The 25,124-nt window shown below is 59.6% G+C and overlaps 1 protein-coding gene across 1 annotated transcript in view; it reads left to right on the top strand.

Annotated features, from left to right (window-relative positions):
* The window catches only part of PTPRS (protein tyrosine phosphatase receptor type S), a 92,604-nt gene that overhangs the window by 33,092 nt on the left and 34,388 nt on the right, over positions 1-25,124 (top strand). Inside the window, exons 3-6 of the mRNA XM_070491775.1 lie at positions 4,964-5,109; positions 5,642-5,783; positions 9,863-10,051; positions 15,664-15,774. Coding sequence (XP_070347876.1) covers positions 4,964-5,109; positions 5,642-5,783; positions 9,863-10,051; positions 15,664-15,774 — 588 coding nt within the window. The remainder of the gene's footprint in view (positions 1-4,963; positions 5,110-5,641; positions 5,784-9,862; positions 10,052-15,663; positions 15,775-25,124) is intronic.

Genomic DNA, 25,124 nt, shown 5'->3' with positions numbered 1-25,124 from the left:
CCCAGGGGCCCCAGCAGAGCCTCTGTGCTCCGTGAACGCAGCCCCTGCTGTGCCCTCGGTTCTCAGAGATTCCGGCGTAAATAATAATGACGGTATGAAAACGCAGTAACAGTAATGACCATGATGACGATGTCTCGTCTTCCTCCAGCCTCGCAAAACCCAGCATGCCACTCCCATTACTTTCGACCTTTTCCAAAGAGAGAAACCGAGGCTCAGAATGGGCAGGGACTTAGTTGAAATAAGACCTCCCCTTGCGGCAGGTGGAAACACCAGCACCCACAGGGCAGACACAGGCAATGAAATTTTCGCATCCAGAGCCAGGAGAGGCTTCTTGGAAGAGAGGGCATTGGAGCTGGGGTTTTGTGGGTGTGTAGGAGTCTGCCCGTGGAAAGGCCTGGAGAAGAAAGAGATTGGTGTGGTTTGGAGGTGGTGAGGCTGCGTGTCTGGCAGTAACGTGAAGAGGATGACAGTCCATGCTGGGCCTGGTGCCAAGACCTACCCCGCAATGAGGGGCCCCAAAGACGCTTTGGTCCAGCCCACGGGGACAGAGAGGGTCAGACCAGCAGGAAAAGAAACTGAATCTGCAGTGTAGGCTGGATTTGAATCCCAGCTTTGCTACCAGCCTGCTGTGTGACCTCGAGCTAGTGATTCAGCCTCTCTGTGCTATTTCCACCTCGACTGAATGTGATTCATCACACCACCCACGTCCCAGCATTCTTGTGACAAGGACACTTGGAAGCCCCTGCACGTAGTAGGCCCACAATCCCACGTTACTCTGGCAGAGTTATTATTGCCGCTGGGCAGGAACCCCGGGGCACACACGCCTGCTTCGTCCATTCCTGCTTTTTCTTGTTTTCATGTTGTTTTTGAGCAAATGCCTGACACATTCGGATCGACCGCCACAGCCTGTTGAGACGGAGGCCATCATCCTCATCCCCCTTGTACAGATGGGGAAACTGAGGCACAGTGTGGTTACATGGCAGCCAGGAGGTGGCCACAATGAGATGGAACCCAGGCTGCCTGACCCCGGAGCCCGGGTGCCCGACTGTCAGGCCGCACTGCGTCCGGGCCGGTGTCCGGGATGGCGGGGCCGGGGTCTGTCCGGCCGCCCCCCAGGGCCCGAGTCTCTCTGGGTTCCATTCCCCGTGGCCACAGGGCCTGAGGATCATTTTCAGCTTTGCTTTCATTCATTTAACGCAGAGTCTCTCCCCCTCGGCGCTGTGACATCGGCTGGGTCCTCTCTCTGGGGGGCCGTCCTGGGCGCTGTGGGGGGCTGAGCAGCATCTCTGTCCCCACCCACTCGATGCCAGGAGCCCCCCCAGTGTGACAGCCACAGACGTCCCCAGACAAAAATGTCTCCGGCGAGAGCCGCCGGTGAGCCTTGTGCCAGTTGAGGATTTATTGACTTTGCCACCTTCACGGTGCGAATGACCAGCCATGGGCGTGAGGGAGCTGAGCCTGCCCCCCTTTACGGGTGGGGAAACTGAGGCTGCAGAGGTGCCATTGTGATGAGTGGACGGAGATCACAGAGTCTGGAGGCTCCCCGGCCCAGGTTCGAATCCTGGCTCCGTCCTGCGACCCTGGCCGGGCAGGTCTGGCTCCCGTTCACTCAGCGGGTTTCTCATAAGCACCGACTGTGTGCCAGGCGCCCGTTTAGGTTGGGGGACGGAATAAAGATCCCACCCCCCACAGAGCTGACGATCTAGCGAGGGAGAGACACTCGGTGTGTCAGATGGTGGGTGTGCCAGGGCGCCAGGAAGGGAGATGCGGGCGCGAGGGGAGGGTTGGGGGCTGCGTGTTAATGAGGGGAAGGGCATCAGGAAAGGTCGTAGTGAGGAGGTGGCATCTCAGCAGAGACCTAAAGGAGCCGAGGAGTGGGCACCTCATTGGTATCTGGGGGAAGAGTGTCCCACACGGAGGGCACAGCCCATGCAAAGGCCCTGGGGCAGGCATGTGGGAGGAGCAGTGAGGAGGTCATGTGGCTGGAGCAGAGGGAGGAGGGAGAGAGAGGGAGGAGGGAGGGCGGGGAGGGGACGGGGCAGGTCATGGGGGGCCATGGGGAGGACTCGGCTTCTCCCCCAGGGAGGGGAGCTTGGAGGGCTCCCGGCGGAGGAGGCGGGCCTGGCTCAGGGGCTCCCGGGCGCCCTCTGGTGGGGGCTTCGGTGAGGACAGACTGTGGGGGGCAGGAGCCGGGGGCCAGGGCGGAGGGGCGAGCTGGTCCAGGGCTCTGTTTAGCAGGGGGACAGTGGGCACCATGACCGGCATTGCCGGCTTCAGGAAGTGGCCCGAGTTGTCAGGGAGCCATGTGGGGTGGGGACCTTCAGGCCACAGAGAGCCCTGGGCGGGTGACCGAAGTGTCCATCAGGCAAGAGGAGCGATTTTGACTCTCGAATCGACTCCTGGTCCCGTGGGGCCTTCCCAGGATGCCGTGGGGCCGGCCTGGGCGGGGCTGGCGGGGACGATGGGTGGGTCGCCAGCTCTGGCCCTGGATTCCTCTCTGCAGAATCTGAAAATGGAAAAACAGAAATCGGGCCAAGCCTCTCCAGCCTGCATGCTGTTGGCATCACCACTCTGACCCTCAGTCTCTTCGTCTAAGAAACGGGGATGCCCGGGGGCTCTCGGCAATGAAGACCCATTTGTGGGGCCTGCTATCGGCAGGACTCGGGAGCCGGGTGGGACTGCTTTGGGATCCTAGCTCCGCCCATTATGAGCTGGGCGACCCTGCGCAGGTCACCCACCCTTTCTGAGCCTCGGTTTGCCACTCTGGGACACGGCTGTAGGAACAGCGCTGAGCCCCACCAGGCCTGGCACCCAATGAGCGCTCGCAGTGGCCGCCCCCCTGTGTGTCTTTCTCGTGTCAAGAAGACGAGGGGCAGCTTTGTCCACACGAGGGGATCCGAGCGCCCGCGAGACGCTGATTTTCTCGGGGGGGCTGCACCAGAAAGTTCTTCCAGGCTGGCTGGGCCCCCAGAGCTGCCTGCAGACGGACCGGGAAGGCGGCTGCCACGCAGAGAGGGGGCCGGGGGGCCGGCGGGCAGCTTCCTCGGGCCCCGTGTTCAAGGGTCGCCCGGATGCAGAGCGGGCGCTGCCGAGCGGCACATAACTGGGTGTTTCAGCCCCGCGTGATCAGGGCCAGGATGGGGGTCCCCCAGCCAGCGGTGGGGACATGAGCTCCGGAGCCAGCCCTGTGGCAATCCGGGAAGGCTCCCTGGGGGCGGCGCTGGCAGCGCTGAGGTCGAAGCTGCCAGATTAAGGGAGGAGGGGGGGCCGGCGCAGGCTCCCGTTGGGTCCCGTTCCCCGGATTGGAGGGCGCCGGGGGTGTGTCCCCAGCTCCGAGTCGTAACCAGCCGGCCGAGGCTTCCTGCGGCTGCTCCTGCCCTCCCTTCCAGCGGCTCCCCAGAGAGGCTTTTCCCAGAAGTAAGATTCCTGACCCAGCCCCCGTGGCCTTGGCTGGGGACACAGATGGCCCCGGTCACGATTCCTGAGGCAGTCAGAGCCAGGGAGGCGGGCCCAGCCCGGGAACAAAACATCTGAGTCGGCTCAAAGCCTGGAGGTGGGAAGATAGGGGCTTGTGGACCGAGGGACCCGGGTGCAAATCCCAGTGCCGTCATTTCTGAGCTGTGTGACGTCGCGCAGGCTGGTTAACCCTCCTGAATCTGTACAATCTCATCCGTACAATGGGATTAATAGTTACTGCCTCAGCAGGATCCACAGGAGCTGAACCCATGCCTGCGCACAGTGGGTCTACCAATTTTCAAGAGAGAGAGAGCCAGTGTAGACACATATGGTCATATCAATAGGAGCAGCGCCTTGAATGAGGGAGGTGAGGCTCAGGCCCACTGGGACAGGAACTTGGTTGTGTTCAAAGCCCATCCTGAGCCAGGAAGGAGAGAAATTGGGGCCCGAGGGCACCCAGACTTGAAACCTGGGTTGTTTCCCCAGGACCTTGTAAGTATGTTGCAGCCCTGAGGCTGTTGATAAGAATCTCAGAAGTAACTGGATCATCATCGAGGGGATACATTGTAGCATTAGGGACATCCAGGACCCCTCTGGGGGGTTGAAAGATTACCGTGAAAAGTCAATAAAAAGGAAACAATGTCCCTGAGCTCGGATCCTGTGTCCTGTCCCCGGTGCAGAGCTGGGGCTGCCCGGGGTGTTGAAGACACAGTGGCTCCCCCTTGGGACCTTCTTGGAGACACTTCGTACATCAGATCATCGTGAGGGGCCAAGAACGTGGGCGCAGGAGCCCACCCGCCCGGTTCGCATCCCGGCTCAGCTCCTGGCTGGCTGCATGTGTCCGAAGCAACTGCCTTATCTGGTCTGTGCCTCAGTTTCCCCATGTGTAAAATGGGGATTATGATGCCTCCGCCTCTCACGCACGCCACCTGCATACACTAGGCGCTCCATAAGTGCTTTCTGTCACAGATGTCAGCCTCTTCGGCGTCGGAGACCCCATCAGCCTTTCTGAGCTCCTGCCTCAGCCCCGACCCCTTGAGTCCAGACCCCTCCCACAGATAGCCCTTGGTCATCCCCTGTTTTGTGCCTCGGTTTCTCCTCCCAAGTCTTTTCAAGGCCAGGCTTTGGCGGGCCATCCCTGGGGGCCTCCACCTGCTGGATTGGGGGACCCCAGAGCCTCGGGGGAGGGCAGTCCTCCGCTCCCAGCATCCCTTGCAGCACTGGGTCCGAGCGGGCGTGTCCACGTGTGAGCGTGTGTGGCTCTTGCATCCAGGTGGCAGCCGTGGAGGGCTGTGCAGGCCCTGGGGTCCCCCAGGTGCCCTGAGGGAGGGCGTTGTCCAGCGGTAGCGTCTGTCCCCCTCGCTCCTTCTCTCTCCAGCCCCCCCGTCGGGCCCACGTGGTACCTCCGTGGTCAGACGGGATGGAGGGCCTGTCCATGTGGCCCCGTGGGGTCCCGGCCACATGCCCCGGCCCCTCCGAGCCCCTCGTCTTCCTGCTGTGTCCCCAGAGCCCCCCAGGTTCATCAGAGAGCCCAAGGACCAGATCGGCGTGTCGGGGGGCGTGGCCTCCTTCGTGTGTCAGGCCACGGGCGACCCCAAGCCACGGGTGACCTGGAACAAGAAGGGCAAGAAGGTCAACTCGCAGCGCTTTGAGGTGAGTTGGGGGCGAGGGGAGGCGGCCCGGGGCCAGTGCCCCCCCAGGACGGGGCCACGGCAGCTTAGCCACAGAAGATGTCACCGAAACGTCCCCCCGATGTCACATGGGCAGCCAGGGCCCTCGTCCCACCCTCTCCCTGCCGTGTGGCCTCCCAGTGAGGACCCTGCTCTGTGAGGGTGGCTTGCTCTGCTGCCTCTGTGCTGTGTGGCCTCAAGCAAGGCCTTGCCCTCTCTGAATCGTAGCTCGCCCTCCCACCACCGCACACAGGAGGGAGCTGATGACTCCGTGCACGCGCATGTGGTCAGACACACACATTTCCACATCCAACGTGCCGTCACACCCCTGTCACACGGACTTGGCGTGCATGTCACACACCCACATACACACTGCCCTGTCCTTGTTCACACCCATTTCTGCCTCCAGTGCGTTTACACGGGACATCCACACACACGTGCCTGCAGCCCCCGGCTCCTCCCGGCACCCCCCAGACCCCGGCCTCACCCCGACCTTTCTCCCTTGCCCATGGCAGACGATCGAGTTTGACGGGAGCGCAGGGGCCGTGCTGAGGATCCAGCCGCTACGGACACCCCGGGACGAGAACGTGTACGAGTGTGTGGCCCAGAACTCGGTCGGGGAGATCACGGTCCATGCCAAGCTCACTGTCCTCCGAGGTATTGGGCTCCCCGGGGTGGACGGGGGAGGAACCGGGCCCTCGACTTTGGGGACCAACACCAGCGGAATCTGTGAAAGTCTTGCTTTGGCTTTTCTCTTTGTGGGGACCTTGATCTCGTTTCTCCAGCCCGTAACACCGCGGGGGCCCAGTGCCTGCTGGTAGGGATTTATTGAGCCTTTACAGGAAAGAGGAGCACGGAGGGACTAGAATCATCCTTGTTTGTGATTACAAGAAGCTGATCCAACTCAAACTGGTTCTAGTGAGAAAGAGAAGTCGTTGGTCTACGTAGCTAAAATGTCTGTGGAGTAGTGTGGCTTCAGGTTCAGCTGGATCCAGGAGCTTGTACAGCGTTCTCAGGGCTCACTCTCTCTCTCTACCCCTCCGTTTGTTTTCTTCCACATCAACTGTGTTCTCAGGAGATTCCCCCATTAGCTCCACGCTCCCAGCCCCCCACCCCAAAGAGAGGACCCAGTGACCCAGGACTGCTGCTTGTTGGCCCAGCTTGGGTCAGATGATCATCCCTGAGCCAGTCACTATGGCCGGAGGAACAAATACTCTGATTGGCGGAGTCCTGCGTGGGGTCAAGGGTGGGTCAGCCCACATCCACAGGGTCAGTAAGGGGTGGTCCCTGCAGAGAGATGCTGGATGGACAGAAGCAGCTGTCCCCCGACTCCGTACACCCCTGCGGATCCTTTGGGAGCACTGCTTCGCTGGGCTGCTTGCTGGCCTCATTCAGGCAGGCTGGGGACACTGGGAAGTTGCCTCCTCCTTATAAAACAGTGTCGCCGGGACAGCCTCACCACAAGCCACCGCCCCCCAGCAGCTCCCTACTGCCTTCTCCATTGCAAAGCGGTTTTAGCACTAGGGCTGCAACTTGAGTTCAGATCCTGGTGCTGTGTGACCTTACGCAAGTTAATGAACCTCTCTGAGCTGCAGTTTCCTCATCTCCAAAGTGGGATCGTAATGATGCTCACCACAGGGGGTGGTTACGCGAACCAGATGAATGGATGATAAAAGTAAGAGACCAGCACTGTGCCATGCAGGGAATAAGCACGTGGTGGAGTCTGCCAGTCTGATATCATTATCGTCAGTTGTCACCTACAGGGACACCCTGACCCTCCCCCGTTTATGGATATGAGTCACACCAGCCTGATTAGGTGGGAGGTGGCCCCACATGTGGCTCCCGGGGTGGGGTTCCTCCAGCGTCCTCCAGGTCAGCGGAGCTGTGCTCAGCCTGGAGCCCTTGGGGGAGGCGCTTCATTGGCCCCGCGGCCCTTTGTCCCAGACCCTGCTATGCGACCTGCACGGGGTCCCCCACTCAGACAGCTCTGCCGTTCCCGTCTGGAAATTTTTAATAATTTCTTAACAAGAGCCGCCATAGTGTCATTTCATGTGGGTTCTGGAGCCCGTCCTGCCAGGGGATGGAGGGAGGAGGGGGAGCAGGGAGGAGTCGCGGGATGGAGGGAGGAGGGGGAGCAGGGAGGAGTCGCGGGATGGAGGGAGGAGGGGGAGCAGGGAGGAGTCGCCAGCCGCCCCGCCTGTTCCCAGCCCATTTGCCCTGACCTTTCTGGGGCACAGATGGCACCGCCGGCCCCCTCGCCATCACTGAGAGTTCAAAGGACGAGCGAGCATCTATTAGCCGCTGGGTGGCTGAGTCCAGCCCCCCCCGCCATCCGGGCCTCCTTGGCTCCCTCTGTTCTCAGCCAGCCCAGCAGGGTCCGTGCTCCCCCTCCCTCCTCCCCCATCTCCCGCCATCTGATCACGGACCCCGCTCATGGCTCCCAGGCCGTTGTTTTAATTAAACTCCGAGGAATCGGGCCGCCGTGGAAGGCAATGAACGTTTGTGTTTAATTAGGAGCCCTCGGGAATGTCAGGCGGCCCCGCTGCCCCCCACCTGGGCCGGCGGCCGCCCACCATGCTCACGGGGACCCCGTGGGGAGTGCTGGCATGAGGACACGCGTGGGGCGCCTCCGTGGGCGAGCGGCCGCCACGTGCACATGCCGCACATGCCAGCCCCGAGCGCCGGGAGCCAGCGGCCCCGTGTTTGGGCCTCACCTCTGGTGACGTCACCGGCGGCCCCTCAGGAGCTCTCAGGAGGTTGTCCAGGTGGGGGGGCCTGAACCACCTCAGACAGGGTCCAGCTGCCCCCCTAGACCCCGGTGGGTTCAGGCCCGGTTTGGAGGTCCTGCAGGCGCCACCCCAGCGCCCTCCGGGCTCCACCAGGCCTGGGCACAAATCCCAGCCTGGCCATGTCCTGGCTGTGTGACTTGGGGCAGCTGGGCGTCTGTTTGAGCCTCAGTTTCCCCCTTTGCGACCTAGGCCCCGTCTCTGGGGAGGGCCCGGGAAGATACCCTCCACGGTGGCCTCTCACCCACCTCTTCCCCGCCCCCCAACGCCCCCCCCTCATGCCCTGTGCCCCTTCTGGAGATTTGTAAGCAAATCCACGTGTGTCATTTCCCTTTTACGCAAAGAGCAGCCTCGTCTACACCGGGAGGTGACAAGCTTTTTCTCTAAAATGCCAGAGAATCAATATTCTTAACCCCACGCTCCAGACCGTCTCTGTCACAGCTTCTCAGCTCTGCCGCTGGAGCAGGAAGCTGTGCAGCTGCCATGGCAACGGGTGGGCGTGGCCGTGTGCCAATAAAACTTTATTCGCAAAACCGAGCGGAGGGCCAAGTTTGGCCCAGGGGCCCGAGTTGGCCACCCTTAGTCTGCACCATCTTTCACTTGAACTCTGTCCGCTTAGCGACATATCTTGGCCTTTGTTCCAAATCTGTAGGGTGACTTTTGCTGGTGTTGGTGTCCCATCCCCAGGGGGGCCGGGCCTGCGTATAATGAGTCCCTGTTGACAGACGTTTTGATCGTCCCCAGAATCTTTCTGTTCCCTGTAGCACTTGGGGACCGGCTCTGCCATCCTCCTTCGGTGCCTGGCACGTGGAGACTGCAGACGCCGAGCTGGGGGCTTGGGGGCGTCTCTGGGTGAGGGCCCCAAGTCCTCACGTGGTCTCCCCTCTGTGCCGTCCGTCTGTGTCCTCATCTCTTCTAGAGACCGAGTCCTATTGGATCAGGACCCGCCCCAGGGACCTCATTTTCCCTTGAAGCCCCCTCTCCAAATGCAGCCACATCCTGAGGTCCTGGGGTTATGGTTTCAATGTATGAATTTGGGGGACCACAAAGCCCATAACGGGGGGCCTGCTCGCTGCCCCCCACCCCGGGGGAGCTTTGTGTGCTGCGGATGACAGGCCAGACCGGAGCCGGGGGTCTTAGGGGTCAGAGCAAAAGGTCCCTGGAGTCCAGGTGCTGGAGCGCGTAGGCCTGTCAGGGGCCCCCCAACTGCCCCCCGGTCCCCGGCATCGACTCCAGTAAATTAGGCCCCAGAGCCCACGTGTGATGTGCACAGCCCACGAGGGAAGGGTCCCCCTCCATTTGCTGGGCGTCTCGTCACCTCAGTCTGCAACCACATTCTTGCCGATCACTGGAACTCGGGGACCGAGGGTCCCCGGGGAGGGGCATGGTGTCCCCCCACCCCCTTTGCCGTTGGGGGAAACTGGCCCCTGGCCAGCAGATGGGGAGACCGAGGCTGGAGGCATGGTGCCTCACACGGGTTGACGGCAGCTGGGACCCCTGGGTCCTTTGCTCATTTATTGAGCGCCTACTATATACCAGGCTCCACGCTGGGTGGTAGGAACACGGCGGGGCCCCAGACGCGTCATGATCACTCTGTGGATGCACAGACATCCTGGAGTCCAGGAGGGTTTAAAACTTGTGGGCGTGAGCGAGGCCAAGGCCACATGGTTGAGTAGATGGCCGGGGTGGGGCTGGGGTGGCACAGAGGGAACCAGGTGCCTTTGAGGAATGAGGTGGCCCATACAGCTGGACTGAGAGACAGGAGCGAGGGGGGCCAGCGGTGGGCGAGGAGTCTGGGTCCTTTTCTGGGGGGCCATCCTGCCCCCGGACAGAAGGTCCCCCAGCCAGGCAGGGCTGGCCCAGGGCCGGCCGGTCCCCGCACCCTACCGCGCAGGGCTGACCGTGCACTCGCCGGGCGCCGGCCTGGTTTCCCCCTGTCTCCGCCCTCAGAGGACCAGCTGCCCCCTGGCTTCCCCAACATCGACATGGGCCCCCAGCTGAAGGTGGTGGAGCGCACACGCACGGCGACCATGCTCTGTGCCGCCAGCGGCAACCCCGACCCCGAGATCACCTGGTTCAAGGACTTCTTGCCCGTGGACCCCAGCGCCAGCAACGGGCGCATCAAGCAGCTGCGATCAGGTGAGTGCGGGCGGCCCGGAGGACGCGGGAGCCACGGGGGGCCGCAGGGGGAGGGTGTGGAGGGCGTGCGTATTGAGGGAGACCATCTTCAGGGCTGACCCAGGGGCGATATAACGGGCATAGACAAGCAGGGGTACTGAGGAGCCATGGAAGGTGATAGAGAGTGTTCTCTGTGTGGAAGCAGTAGGCATGTCCAGTAAGGACGTAATGAGGTCATGGCAGGTAGGGGTAGAGGGGAGCTGCATAACGCAAAGGCGGGAGAGTGTTTCCAGAGCTGATGCGGTGGGCATCTCCAGAGGAGGCAGCAGGTAATGGGGAGCCATAGAGAGCTGCAGGGAGAGAGTGTGTCCAAGACTGAAGCAGTAAGGACATAACAGGGCACAGACAGGCCATCCAGTCTGTTTGTCCAGGCTCCGGCCGGGCCAGGGGGCCCTTGGGACAGAGCACAGGGCCTTGGCCACCTCGGGGATGGGCGGTTCCACAATTGTGTCTGGGCATCGCACCCACGTGTCCCATCCGTGAGTCCGTCCGTCTGCGGGGCTGTGTGTGCGTTGTGTCAGTCGTCCCACTGCTTCACGATGTGTCCGTGTGTGTGTGTGTCCCGGCTCCCCGTGCTGGCCTGACCTGCCTCCCGTGTGTGGGCGCACGCCGGCCATGCCGTCTGCCCACGGCTCCCCTCCTCCTCCCAGAGCAAAGCTCGTCCGCGCGCATCTCGGCCACACGTGTACCCGCATTACAGTCCCTCCCGCGTGCGTGCACGTGGGCAGTGTGCACACGTCCCTGGCCACACCCCGCCCCCCGCCATCCTCATATGTGCAGACACGTGAGACAGGGATGTGCCTGTGTGCACTCTGCGTGTGTCAGCGCGTTGTGAGGACACACGCTGGGACACACGTTTTGCTTTCTCTCTGCGCTTCCCCTGACGACCCACACCTGGAGCCACCCCTGCCTGAAGGCCTCTCGGTCTTTCTCAATGCCCCCTCCACTCACGGCCTAGCCTCGTCCTCTGAGGGCTCCACCTGCCCATCCTCCGCCTCTTGTCCCCCCAGTGAAGACCCAAGCCCTGCAAAGGGCAGCCGTTACACCCAGAGTTTCCTCCCTGGAAAGACCCCGATGTCACGCGGGGGAGAGAGAGCCTCCCCTCCTGGCCTGTTGGAGGATGTTTGCGGCTTGGGGGGTTTCCGCTGGGGGGTCCAGTGGCCTCCCCGCCAGCCCCCGCCATGGTAGCCTCAATACAGCGAGATGGTGAAGGGCCTGGCCTTGGGGTCCAGCCGTGTCCCAGAGCCTGTCATCCCTCTGTGCCTGTGTCCCCATAAAGTGTCCCGGCTCCCCGGCATTGTCCCCAGAAGGAAGGCTGGCCCGTCCCGGGCGCTCCGGGAACCCCAGCTGCCTTATTTCTTCATCGTCATAAATCCGACGATGCTGGCGGCCTCCCCTCCCCGCCCCAGCGAGGACGCGGCTTCTGCGTGACCCCCCGGTAACGCTCCTGTTCTCTTTTCTTTATTCCTCCGTTGTAAACGTTCAGAAACCTTTGGTAAGTCTCGTTTCTTCACCACGTCGACCACTAACGTCCCCTCTGCCCTCGTCCCCTCCCCCCACACTAACAGCCACCGTGACAGTAACCGTGACCCACTCCACGTGGCATGTTTACTAACGCCTCCCCCCCTGTCGCCACTGGCCACCCTGCCCTCCCCAGCCAGGCCCCGGGGCCGGGGGATACTGCCGAGAGCAGAGCCCAAAAGGAAAAGAGGAAAAAAAAAAGGCCAACAGTGGCCGGCCAGACCCCAGAATGAGGGCTGAGGAGACATGAGGGCAATCCTGGGGCTGCTGGAATTTCTCACGTGACAGTCGCCATTCTGGGCCTTGACGCTGCTGGACAATGATGAAATTACATAAGTTTTTGGGGCTGGGGTGAGAAGAGAGTTTTGCAGCTGGCCTGGGACTGGCCATTTCTCATCTTCTTTTCCCAGCATCCAGCCTGAATTCCCTGAAATCGATGTCTGGGCTAATTCTTATTAAGTGAGAATGACTGATATTGGCCCATGAGAGTTCCTGGTCATCTTCCTTGGGGTGACAAGTAGAACCACCTTTAATCCCCAAGTGGCCCGTCCTTTCCTCTCAGTGTAGTGGCCATGGGCTATTTGGCCATCTGGGGGAGTCTCATTCTTTGGCCTCTGGTGCGACCATCCTTATCCTAGAGCGGGGCCGACCTGGATTCCCACTGACCCGGATCCTCGTTCTCCACACCACAAGCCTTCGGCAGGTTCCCACGTTCTCCATGTAAAGAAGAGAGAGCAGCCTTGTTGGGTTGGGGATCTTGCAAGAGATGATACGGGTGCCCCCCCAAAGTTCAGGCGAGGGGGTCCCCAGCTGGGTTCATGGCCCACCTCTGCCTCGGGCTCCTGATGTGACGATTCCCCAGCCCCTTCTGGGCCTCAGTTTCCCCGTCTGTGAAACAGGCCTCGATTACACAGGAGGAGCTGTGCCGTCTGACCCTCGGCAGCTTCTCTGCCCCTGGGGTCCCCTGGTCCTTGGAGGGGGTTTGTCATCAGCAGAGAGAGACGTCCCCCGGGAAGATGAGCCGAGGTTGTGAGCCTCTGGCAGGGGCCGCCGTTTCCCTCCACCTGCGTTGTCCGTGTCCCCAGGCAGACAGACCGACAGCTCTTTCCTCTTTTCCTTTTGGAAGCGAAGGAGGCTGCGGGGCCCTCGCTCTGCCCTCGACCCCTGTTCACCACCCTCCCCTGTCGCGTCTCTCTGGCCTGTCTGTGGCACTTCCCTCTGCTTTATTAATGCCCACCCGGGCACTAACCCCTCCCCCTGTCTCTAACAAAATCCCCGGACCCCCATTGCTCCCCGACCCTCCCAAGGAGGAAAGAAGGCAGGGAGGCCTCAGACCTCCCTCCCTCGGCCCAGAAGGAAGGCAGCCAGCAGGGCCAGGCCGTAGACCTCCCTGGGGCCTGGCGACGCCCATCCGGCCAACCTGGAGGGGTTTCTAGACTCAGCTCCTCCTTCCCCGGGAGATTCTCACCTCCTCCGGGAAGCCCTCCTGATTGGCTAGGAGCCCTCCGGCTAGGAGCCTGGCTTGGCTTCCTCCGCGAGCCCTGCAGAGTCTCCAGGCCCAGGGCTGGCTCAGCCTGAGTGCGGGCAGAGTGGACAGGCCTGGCTTGGGGCCTGGCCCGGCCTCCCTGGGGCCCCCCGGCCCCCCCAGGACTGCCTTCTGACGTTCACCTGACTCTCTCTGCTTCCCTTACAGAAAGCACACCGATCCGAGGTAAGAGGCCCCTCCTGCCCGCCCAACCACCCACTCACACTCTCTCGCCGCCCGCCCAGCCCCCCCAGGCCCCCTCCACGGGTCCCATCCTCGCCACCCTGCCCGCTGTCCGTCCAGTCTCTGTGTCTGTGTTGCTGTCTGTGGCTGGGGCCCCGAGTGTGGCCGCGGCAGCATCTCGAGTCACCTGGCTGCGGGGCGGGGGCGTCACTTGCTGAGCTCCCGTGGCCCCCGCCCCAGAGCGCTGGGAGCCGGGTTTCTGCCCATCGCTCTGTGTGCAGCCGTGGTCCGTCTCCAGCCTCAGTTTTCCCATCTGTAAAAGGAACATGCTGAGGGGGCCTTCCAGCTTGAAAGCTTTGATCGGGGAGGGGGTCCAGCCTGAGGGTGCAGAGCGACAGGGAGTCTCAAAGGCAGCCCCCTGTGGTGCCCCAGAGAAGTGACTAGAATAGGTCTGGGTGGGAGCCCCAAAGAAGAGTCAGTGTCTGCTTCTGGCTTTACCACGAAATGCTGTGTGACCTAGGGCAGGTTTGCTGCCCTCTCTGGGCCTCTATAGGAATACCTGCCAGCCTGCTTCCCCAGAGCCTCGAAGTCAGGGAAAAGTAGGGAGTGTTATACAGGGGTAGAACCTTCATCCATGGCCCCCCAAGAGAACGTCCCAATCTGTGGGTCCACATCACTTCGAGGGAGAGCCGTGAGCAAAGCCGGGAGGAGTGGTCCGCTGGGGAGTTTGCACTGGCTGTTTGGACTCCTGGTGCAGACTCTGATTGGAGCCTCGGATCTGCAAACCTTCTTGCAGATGTTCACTCAGTTTCATTTACTGATGAAAATGAGGACTTGGATCCAGGCTCAGATTTCAAACATACTTGTGGAAACCTTGGCCTCATTTTCATTTGTTCGCGGGCACACAAGTATTTTATTGAGACCCGTGATTTCAAGCATACCAAGAGATGTTCGCTCAGCTGCATTTACTTGTGAGAATGAGGATTTGTTCCAGGCCGTGGGCTCAGGTACCTTTGGGGAAATCTTGGCCGTTCTCATTTACTCGTGGGCGCTATACTGTTTCATCAAGCCCTGTGCTTTCAAATAGTCTTGAGAAGGTTCATTCATTTTTCTGTGTTCCTGGGAAGTCTTTGATCTGGGCCCGTGACTTCAAACACGCTGAGGGAAAATCGGCCCTATTTTCATTTACTCGTGGGCACCAAGACTTGGATCCGGGCCCGTGACTTCAAACACACTGAGGGCAAGTCAGCCCTATTTTCACTTACTCGTGGGCACCAAGACCTTTGGTTTTAAATATGCTGAACATTGGTCTCTTCTTTACATTTTAATTCCCTCACGAGCAGCAAATCCTTTGATCCGTGCTTATGATTTCAAACCCACTGGAGGCATTTCAACCTCCACTCTATTTGTGGGTATCAGGTTTGCCTTCAGACTTCCGATTTCAAACACTTCTGAAAACTCTCCCCCTTAACCTGTGAGCACCACAGACGTGGGCCTTGGTCCGTAATTGCAAACACACTCGAGAAAGTTCCTTCAGTCCCTCGTGAGCCCCAGGATTCCGAATCCAGGCCTGTGGTTTCACAGCACTCGAGGGAGTTGAGGCCTCCTGGCTCAGCTGAGTTGAAATCCTGGGGAAACGCACCTCCCCCTGCAGGGAGCTCCAGATACAGAAGCCGTGGGTCCAGGCCTCGGATTTCAAACATGCTCCATGTGTCTCGGTCTCAACATCGTTTGCCTCAGCTATCATGGGGGGTAACCCATCTTGAAATTCCAAACCCTCTTGGAGAAATACGGCCCCATCTCCGTTTGCTCACGGGCACTGTGGGTTTCGAGGCCTGAGATTCCAAACACACTCAAGGACCCCAGGCCCACGTCTGTTGACACATAGACGCTGGCTGAGACCAGCAAACCCGTCCCCAGCTCCCGGAATTGGCACATTGCTCATGCCAGGTCTTTCGAATGACTGTGGCTTGTGATAGCCATGTCCTCTTTCCCCTTTGCCTGGAGAGCATGACTTGCTGATTCTCTGAACACATGCGCTCCACCCCCCCCCCAGCTTCGTGGCTCAGCGTAGCAGTTACTTAGGAAGCACCAGCTGCTTTGACAGTGGGAGCGGAGGATTTTTGGGGCGGCATGTGGTCTGTCCAGGCCGGTCTGGGGTGGTGGGGAGAGGAGCCAGGCAGACCCTGGCCCGGCTGGGGCTCACGGGTTCGCTCGGCTCTTTTCGTCGGCCTCTCCGGCCCAGCCAAGAACAAGAACCGGGCTGGCCAGGACTGTGGGGCCACCCTCCCAGCATCCCCCAGGCCTCCCCTGACTGGCCAGGCTTTCTCCCCTCTCCCCGCAGGCGCCCTGCAGATCGAGAGCAGCGAGGAGACAGATCAGGGCAAATACGAGTGCGTGGCCACCAACAGCGCCGGCGTGCGCTACTCGTCGCCCGCCAACCTCTACGTGCGAGGTAGGGAACGCCGCATCCACGTCGAAGGCAGGGACCTCCCCCATCCCCCTTTCCTGTCCCCCCTCCCTCCTCGGGCTCACAGCCTCCGGGCTCCCCTGTACCCTGCAGACCCAAGCAGGAGGCCCCCCCACCCCGGTCACAACAGGACCTCGGTCTTCCTTTGCCTGTAAATGGGGGTGGCTCAACCCCCCCCAACCCCCGGGCCTCGTGATGGATGCCCCGTGGGCTGCAGGACTTGGGGGCGGCAGGAGGGAGTGGGGCAGGGCCGGGGGGTCAGTCTGGGGCCCACAGGGCTGGGGGAGCCTGCAGGCCTCTGCCCCACCCCGCCCGCCACCCCCCACCCCAAGTTGGCTTCTGTGGTGTGTGTGCCGTGCCCCCCTTGTGACGTGCTGGCTTTGCTTCTCCCGACTCCGTGGCCTCGTAGCTCCCTGCTTCACCACCCCCTCCGGCACCCTCGGTCTAAGAGTTGGGGAGGGGTCTTCCAGGCTGGCCCCCCAACCCGCACCCTCGGCCGTCCCAGAGCCTGGTGCTCTCCGTCTTGTCCTAGTCACCCTCAGGAAAGGATGCGTTTAGGCCACAGGGACCCGGGCGACAGCAGGCACATATGCCCCAGGGCCTCGGCCCTGCAGCGGGCTGAAGCAGGCACGCACGCCCGCGAGGCTGGGCGCCCCGGTTTCCGATCCCCCCTTAGTCACACCCGGGGCAGCATCCTCAGCCCGCCCAGGGGAACCCTGGGAAGCATCCATACAGACTTCCCTCTGGGTCCCTCGGTGTCCCCTTCAAAGCTGGCAGGGGGCTCCTCGTCCCCCAGATGCTTTGCCAGCCCCCGCTCATCCCCGCGTGGACCTCTTGGGCCCTTTCGGAAATTTTAAGCTGCTCCTCCACCAGCATTTGGACTCCGCCATCTCCTGCCTCCTGATGGCTGTTTCCGATCAGACTCGTGATAGAAACAGCCTCCGCCCACCCCCCACCCCGTTCCCACCCCAGGGTGCCCCGACTGACTCTGTGTCCTCGACTGCACCGCCCTCCTCCAGCCCCACTTCTCGCATCCACCGCAGGCAGCCCCTACCCTTCTCCACGCGGGAGGCTGGGCGGTCCTCTGGCGCCCACAGCCCCGTGGTCCCCCCCACGCCCGCCACGCACAGCCCCCCGGGGGCCCTGAAGCAGCAGCTTGGTTCTGCATCTCCGGGGGGGGTTTGGCATCTTAATCTCTGAGAAGGAGGCTGCATGAGGGAGGGGACGGGAATGCGGGCACGCGCGGGCGGGCGGGCAGGGGGCCCGCCTCCCATCCGCTGCCACGCGGGTGCCTCTGGTGAGTGACCGCGCGGGTCCCCGACTCCAACTGACCAGTACTTCGTCTAACCCGCTTATTTCTCTGCAAACACCCGGGACGGGGGTTTGTGAGTCTGGCAGAGCTCGAGGAGAGTGTGGACAGCGGGCACGGGGTGGGGGCCGGGGCTCCAGTGAGGGCGCGACGAGGGCGGTGGGGGGTCCCCCGGCTCGAGCCTCCTTCCTTTCGGGGGTCCAGCCCTGCCATCTTTGCCTGGGTCTCAGACGCTCCAAAATTGAATTTAAGAAAAGAATCGTGGAAGGCAGATGTAGCTCGTGTGTGTCGAGGAAAAAAAAAAAGTTCATTGTTGTTCTTTTTTATTTTTTAATTTCAATTTTTTTTTTTGGTTTAAAGAGAAAAAAAAAAAAAACAACAGACTATGACAGCTTATAGCCTTGGCAAGTCCTCTTTTTACTCTCTGTATCTCCCCTATTTTTTCTCTTCTCCCCATGTCATTGTGTTCTGCATCAAACCCCCTTTACATTCCTCAGAACTTCGAGAAGGTTGGTGTATTTTTTTTCTTTTTGACTTTCTTTACCCACATTTTTACATTCCGAAAGTGACACGCACGCACGCGCAGACACACACACACACACACACACACACGGACACGCACACGCCCACAGACACCCGCAGACACGCACCCGGAAAATAAGAGAAAAACGAACGCAAAGAAAAAATAAATAAATAACGGAATACGAACGATGAGCGCAAAGCGCACCAAACAAACAAACAAACAAACAAACAAAAAAAAACGCCAAGCGAGAGCAAAAACCCAGAAAGACACGAAAACCTCAGCCGCGCCCAGCCCGGCCTAGGGCCGGCCGCACACTGGCGATGCTTGCATTGTGGTGGCCTCTTTGCATCTGTTGGTAATGTTGTTGCTAAGTTTTTTTGCATTCCTCGTCGTCATGGTAACTTGGGCCTGATGCATGCTGGGAGAATGTACCAATTTCTCTGCATGCCACTCTTGTCGGTTCGGTTTGCTGGTTCCCAACACCTTCTGTTGGAGTGTTTCTCGTCTTCCGTTTTTTTCTCCTTGGTTTCCTTCGCTTTTCTTTCTTTCTTCTTTTTGTTTATTATTATTATTATTTTTTTTTGGTTCTGTTTCCTTTTGAAGCGGGGGGAAAAGTCAGTTGGTTCCTTTTCTTTGGTTCCCTCCCGTCCCCTTTGCCCGGCCCCCTTCTCCCCCAACGCCTTTCGTCTTCGGTTGTGTCTCGTGCTGCGTGCTCTTTAGTTTCGGTGTCTTGGGCTGAGCCGTTCTGTGATTGTTCTCCAAACGCATTGTGGTATATACAAGCCAGTGTTCCTGTCCCAACTACCATCCGGGAGGGTGGAAGGGGTCCCACAGCTGGGATGCTGGGGGCAGAAAGTGACCGCCCGGGCTCGAGGGCGCCAGGGAGGTGGCATAGACAAACGGCGGGAGGTCGGAACCTGGGTGGGGTGTGTCGGGGGAGCAGCCCGATCTGCCTGACCTCGCTGGCCGGCCCCCTTTGATGCAGAGCGGGTGGTCCGGCCCCACAGGGCGGCCGTGTTGGAAGGCAGCTTCAGCAGCCTCGTTCCATCTTTCTGCCTCAGCGTGAGACCACCTCCCAGCCTCTGAAAGCATCCCCAAAACAAGCATTCGAACCACAGGCGAGCGGACAGCCAACGTACTGAGTTCTTGTTCAATGTGGCGACACATGCCAACGTGGGAAGTGGTCGCCTTAAGACAGGCCGCCCTCCCAAAATGATGCACGCGTGGCATGTAGGCAGCATCCAAAACGGCAGCTGGTGTGATGACCTGGTGCGTCCTGGCTGGGCACAGATACGGAACCGCCCATCAGGAGATGTAGCATGACCGGCTTTGGAAGAAACGGTTGGCCAGTTAGCCTGCCCTTTAAGGGCTATGCCTCCGCCTCCCAGGTGATGTTGGCTGCTCCCCCCCACCCCTTCGCAGGCCCTGGGCCCAGTCATAGGCATCTTTTGTCCAGAAATACAACACGGTCACTTTCTGAGTACCTGAGCATCAGAACTGTGGAATTCTGGAGAAAACCCTGGGGATTTTGGACGCAGCCTCTCCCCCTCTCTCTGCCTCCCCGCCTCTCCCTCTCCCTTCCTCTCTCTCTCTCTTTCCGCTCTCTTTCTCTCTGTGTGTCTCTCTCACTCTTGCAAACCTTCGGAGATGCACGCTCCCACCTTCTGTTCCCTCCCTGAGGAAAGGCAAACCCTTGAGAGTCCCACTTTAACCCCAAAGAAAAACCAAGCCCCCAATAAAATCCATTTAGACTTCTAACCACCAGCCCCCAGCTCACTCCCCAACATAGATGATCATTGAGGGCAGAGGCCAGCCTGTTTGGGGTCACCTTTTACCCGTCCTTGTCCCTCACTTGCCTTCTCTGAACTCCCGATGAAGTCCAGGGCCTAGCTGGCAAGAGGACTTCAGACGCAACCCGAGGGGATTTACTTCTCCTGTCTCCTTTTGAATCCAGTGTGAGAGCTGCCAGCCCTACCCTCAGGGAAGACCCCAAAAGATGGAGGAGAGGGGTCTCCCAGGCCCTCCAGCAAAGCTGGGTCCCAGCAAATTGGAACTGAGGGGTGGCTGAGGGTCTCTGAAGAGCGCTTGGACTTGGGGGCAGGATAGCCTAGTGGTGAGAGCACAGACCCTAGGCTCTGGCAAACTCAGATTCCAACCCTGCCTCAGCCCCTCCCTGAGTGTGTGACCTCAGGCTAGTCACTTGATTGCTTTAATTCCCATTTCCTCATCTGAACAGTAAGGATGTCAGTGTGCCTGGCTCACAGGGGAGGCAGGAGGATTCCGTCAGGCTAATTAGTGCTCATGAAGTGCCCTGTGTAGCGCATGGCACGTAAGAAATCAGCAGTGGTTTTGTTGTAGAACAGGGAAGTAAAGAGTTGAAGGAAATGACCTGGGCAAGTCACTTCCCTTCTTCGGGGACCTCAGTTTCCCCGTTATGTACCTCACAGATCCACTGTTGCAATAAGATGGCTTATGGGAAACTGCTTTCAAAAGAGTCATGGGGCAGAAGCTAAAATTCGTTTGCTCAGATGTCCTTTTTCTCTGGTGCTTTTCGGAGCCCATCTCATAATCGCATTGTCTCCCGGCTCCAACCCCATTCCCGTGAGATGGATGGTTTCCCCAGAGCTGCATCTCTCATCTTATCCCCGTTGCTCCCCTAGGAAATTCTGCAGCCACCGTATCAGAAGGAGGCCAAAAAAGGGCCCAGCTTGGGTGCTAAGCTGCCCTTGCAGATAATCACCAGCCCACTGGAAGCCGCGGGCCACCTGGCGTGCTCTGCCGGGAAAGTTACAAATATTTACCTTGTTGCCGGAGCAGCCGGTCCCGAGACTTAATGATTGCGAGGAATCCCCACCCCCACCTACCTCTTCCTTCCATTCAAAGTCTCCAGCTTCTGCTGACCCTGGATTGTCCAAGGGGGTGGGGCTTTCAGACTTGCCCTTCCCCCCAAATTTATCTCTGGGATCCAAAGGGCCAGAGTCAAAACCCAGCCTGTGTTTTTTAACGCTGCCGGCAGCTTTACTTCCAGAACTCCCCCGGGGAAGAGGATCAGCTTACATGCTCCCTGGCTGTTCATTTTCGTTTTTCTCTCTTTAAAATTGTAAGCCTTTAAGGTGTGAGTGAGCGGCTAAAGATGCTGCCTTTACCACGTGGTCCAGCCACATAGCATTATTGAACCACGATGCACAGGACCCAGTTAGATACTGTGCTGCATGGGGCCGGCCCGGTGGTGCAGTGGTTAAGTTCACACGCTCCACTTCTCAGTGGCCCGGGGTTCGCCGGTTCGGATCCTGGGTGCAGACATGGCACCACTTGGCAAGCCATGCTGTGGTAGGTGTCCCATGTATAAAGTAGAGGAAGAAGGGCACGAATGTGAGCACAGGGCCAGTCTTCTTCAGCAAAAAGAGGAGGATTGGCAGCAGATGTTAGCTCAGGGCTAATCTTCCTCAAGAAAAAAAAAAGAGAGATAGTGTGCTGCCCACCCCATGTCATGAGAACGTGCCAGGAGAGCTCGGAGCAAGCTGGAGACATGGGGAAGACCTTTCCACCTTCAAGGGGACTTGAGATGTGGTTGGAGTTTGGGAGGAGGCACGAGGGGGCTGGGATTCTTGAGTGCCTGGTCTCGAATGCCGAGCTCAGAAACTGGGACCCTGTGTCCCATACCAGCGGGAGGTCTAGACTGCCCCAGTTTCCAGGTGTTCTTCAGAATCCTTGATCTGCGACCCACCTCCAGGCCTTTTCAGATCAGATCCGTAGCATGGCATTTTATGGGACAAATTGTGTTTAAAATGAAATTGGTGGCATCTAAGCCATAGAATGGGTGGTTGTGGCCTTGAAGTGTTCCCCTGACCTCCTGGCCCTCCCCCCAAAATAGATACAAATATTGGGGCTTGGAACCCCCCTCACCTCCCGTGTGTCCAGAAATACTTCCCTGGGGTGTGTTGGCAAGCTACCCAGTGTTTGTTGATCGCACCGGGCCACATCTCCCCCCACCTGGTCTCCAAGGCCTCTGACTTGATTCTGGGGGTCAGTGATGGCAGATGAAGACCCAGCCTTTTTCCTCATCCCAGACTCATCCTGAGGGGAGAGGGGGCTCCCGGGGTGGGGGGGGAGGCAGGCTTTCCTGGGTTCGGGCGTGGCGGGCGGCCGGGAGGGGGCGTTCTGCAGGAACACTGAGCTCTCGACACCTCTCGCCTGCTGCCTGCCTGACAGTCTTTGCATCGCTGTTTCCTCTGTTTTTTTTGGGGGGGGGGAGGCGGTGAGGGAATATTAGATTACACCTCGTCATTTGGAAAGCCCCGCATCTCCGGCGGCCGCAGCGAGCGGGGGGCAGAGAGGGGAGTCAGTCGATTGGCAAGATGTCACCCTATTTTCTGCTAGAACCAAAAAAAAAAAAAAAGTGGGGAGAGAGAGAGGTTACCAAAAAAATTTTAGAATCACGAATAGCTATCGTGTAGCAAAATGTCCAGCTCAAAAACGCCAACAACATGCCGAGGCCGCTGGTCAGCCCGTGGGCCGGGGGTCCAGCCAGGTCCCTCCGGGCCTTGCACGCTATTCTGATGGCGGAGGGAGCTGGTGGGGGGAGAGAGGGGAGGCAGGATGGCGGAGACGGGGAGAGGGGAAGGAGCATGCACAAAGCAGGCTGGGGGTGGTACCCACCGTCCCCGGGCCGCGGGCTGGGGTTCAGCAGAGGGGCTGAGGGTACGGGCTGTGGAATTCGGCCTCGGACCCCCTCTCCCTTCCCCTGACAGGTGTAATCTAAGCTTAAGTAGACCCGTGGAGGCTGCAGAATGGGGCGTCTCTCCCCCGCCCTCCCCATCCGCATCGTTTTGGAGTGCGGGGGAGCCCCTGGGCGGCTTCTCGCACCCCAAAACGCCCAGCTGAGCCCCCCCACCCCCACCCCCTCGGAGCCGCGGCTTGCTGAATCATTGAGATGCGTCACACTGTTAAGCTCCTTACCTAAAGCTTCAGCCAGATCACCTCACTTTTGAGTTTCTCCCTCCCCCCTCCCCCACCCTCCTCCCCCCAACCACCACCTTCCCCCCACCCCCGCCCCCCACCTTTCGGTTTTTGAGTTTCTGCCTCTTTCTGCCTGGGGAAAGGGTCGTCTCCCGGTTGCTTTGACGGTTTTTGAGTTGTTTTTTTCCATGTGAATCGGGGTTTGAAGCGACCCACCCCCCTGCCCCCCACAAACCCGCCACTCCCCTCCCCCCGCCCCGCACCGCGCACCCTCCTGACCCCGTCACCCATGCGGGTCCCCCCCCCGCTGGGACCCCCCGGCTACTCGGTGAGGAGAAGAGCTGGAAACGGAAGCCAGCTGGAGCATGCTGAGGACCAAGGCTGGTGTGGTCCCCTTATAACCCGCCTGGACCCTCCATTCAGGTCGGTAATTGGGGGCGGGGGTCCCGCGGGGCCACGCCGTCCCGTGGGCTCCGCGCCCACCTTACTTTCTAACCCGCACCTCAAGCTTGCAGCCGGGGGTGGAAAGATGACGCGGGTGGGTGTCAGTACCATACTGGGCAGAACACAGCGTCAGCCGCCCGCCCTGCCAGCTGGGAGGGTGCCCAGAGGCCCTATGAGACCTCCCGGGGAGGGAGGGGGTTCTGAGCCACCCAGCGCCAATGGGCACGATTCTCCCCAAACTCGTGGCAAACCAGCCCTCTTCCTACAGCACCCCCTTCGAGACAAACGGGGTGGGTGAGAAAGCAAGTGGGCAAAGCATCTTAGGAAACAGCCTTTCTGGCTATTGGCAGATCCCTTTAACTGATGGCTGCCGGCCATGTTGTGGATCGTAAGCACTAAAATTACCGTGGTTGATAAATGCCCTCCCACATCGAACTGACTTATAATTCCTGTGCAGAAGGCTGCTACATATTCAAGACGCATGCCTTGTCTTTCCTTCTGAAAAAAGTTAGAGAGACCTTCCAAGGGATGTTCCTTCCTAAGGGGAGATATTCGAAGATAAGATTTTAAGATCAGATGCAAACGGGGTCTTTTGGGCGAGACGTTTGAGCTTCACAGAGGAACAAATTGGGTTCGCATCTAACCTTTGAATCCTAAAGCTGGCTCTTGATGTTCCAACAACCCCTTTCAGTATGAGCCTTTTACTGATGGCTTCTAGACATTTATCATGATGGCTGCTGGGTGTTATTTAATTGGTGGTTACTGGGCATTACTCAGTTGATGGGTATAGCCAATGGGCACTGTCCTCATTGGTGTCCCAAGAGGGTAAGGACACACAAGTTTGAAAGAACCACATGCCAAGAAGGGACACCAGCCTATAATTCTTGCTACTTATGGTAGTGAAAGAAGGCTCAGTTTATCTGAGATGCGGGAACCAGGCGTGCCCGCCTTTGAGCTCTGGCCCCACCACTTCCGTTCTCTGTGTCTTCCTGTCCCTGCCCTGAGCCTCTGCTCCCCCATCCACAAAGTGGGCAGAAGGACAGTCGCCTCTCCAAGTCGGGAGTGATAGAGCGAGTTGAGGAGTCCGTACAAATTCTTAGTCTTTCCTTTATTATTTTCTTTATTATTTCTCATTCATTCCCAGACTCCCTTAAGGTGTAGCATTTCCTTGACCTTTCCCCCGCCCTGGGAGGCCAGAAGGGAACTTCACTGGCCTCATGCCCAGGCTGAGCATCGCTCATTCAGCCAGATCTGCTCCCCCCACCCACCCACCCCCGCCCGGAGAGCTTTTCTATGGGATGCTGAGGCCCCGAGGAGTTTTGCCTTTGCTCTGCAATGAGAGTGTCTGGACCTCTTTCTGTTCAGCCCTGAGCGAGGGGCAAGGTGTCACTGAGATATGGCCGCGAGGGGCTCCAGTGGGGCCGGGTCGGTTTGTTCCAAAGCTTCTTTCTCCGCGAGGGTCTCACCTCTGTGGCCGCCTCGAACCCTCCACGGAGGGTCTTGGGTGCAGGGTGAGGAGGCCAGACCCTGTGTTCTGCCGGGGGTGGGGGGGGCACCTCCCTGGGGAAGCCACAGCCCGCCTCCTTTCAGACCCCGATTTTCAGCCCCACAGCCATTCCATGTTTTGTTCGGTTTTGTTTTTTTCTTCTTGCTTTTGGGCCTTTTTCTTTCCGAGGGATTTTTTTTTTCCGTTCGGTTGGTTTGGGGATAATTTTTTTTTTTTTTCCCTCCGCTCTCTTCTTTCATTTGTTTCTCCTGGTTTTGTTTTGGACCTCGACGCCCGCCCGCTTTCTGTCCTCGATTAATTAGCTCCCCCACGCTCATCCCCCATCGTGTTCCGTTTCCATGACAACGCCGCATCCGGGCATCCCACTCATGCCTCGCTGTGGATGCCGGCGGCTGGCCTGGACCACGTCTGTCCGCTGGCTGGCCGGACCCCATTCTCCCCCCGACGCCCCCCAACCCTCCGCCCGGCCCTGCCAGAAAGCCGCCCCCCATCTCAGCGACCGGCCCCGCCCCTCGCCCCCAGTCTGTCTGCATGGCCGTCTGTCTCCCCACCCCCGCTCCTCCCTCTCTGCCATCCCTTCCACTTCCTCATCC

The sequence above is a fragment of the Equus asinus genome, chromosome 20 (assembly GCF_041296235.1).
Source record: "Equus asinus isolate D_3611 breed Donkey chromosome 20, EquAss-T2T_v2, whole genome shotgun sequence".
NCBI classification, from domain to species: Eukaryota; Metazoa; Chordata; class Mammalia; order Perissodactyla; family Equidae; genus Equus; species Equus asinus.
This window is presented reverse-complemented; position numbering and strand designations above follow the sequence as displayed.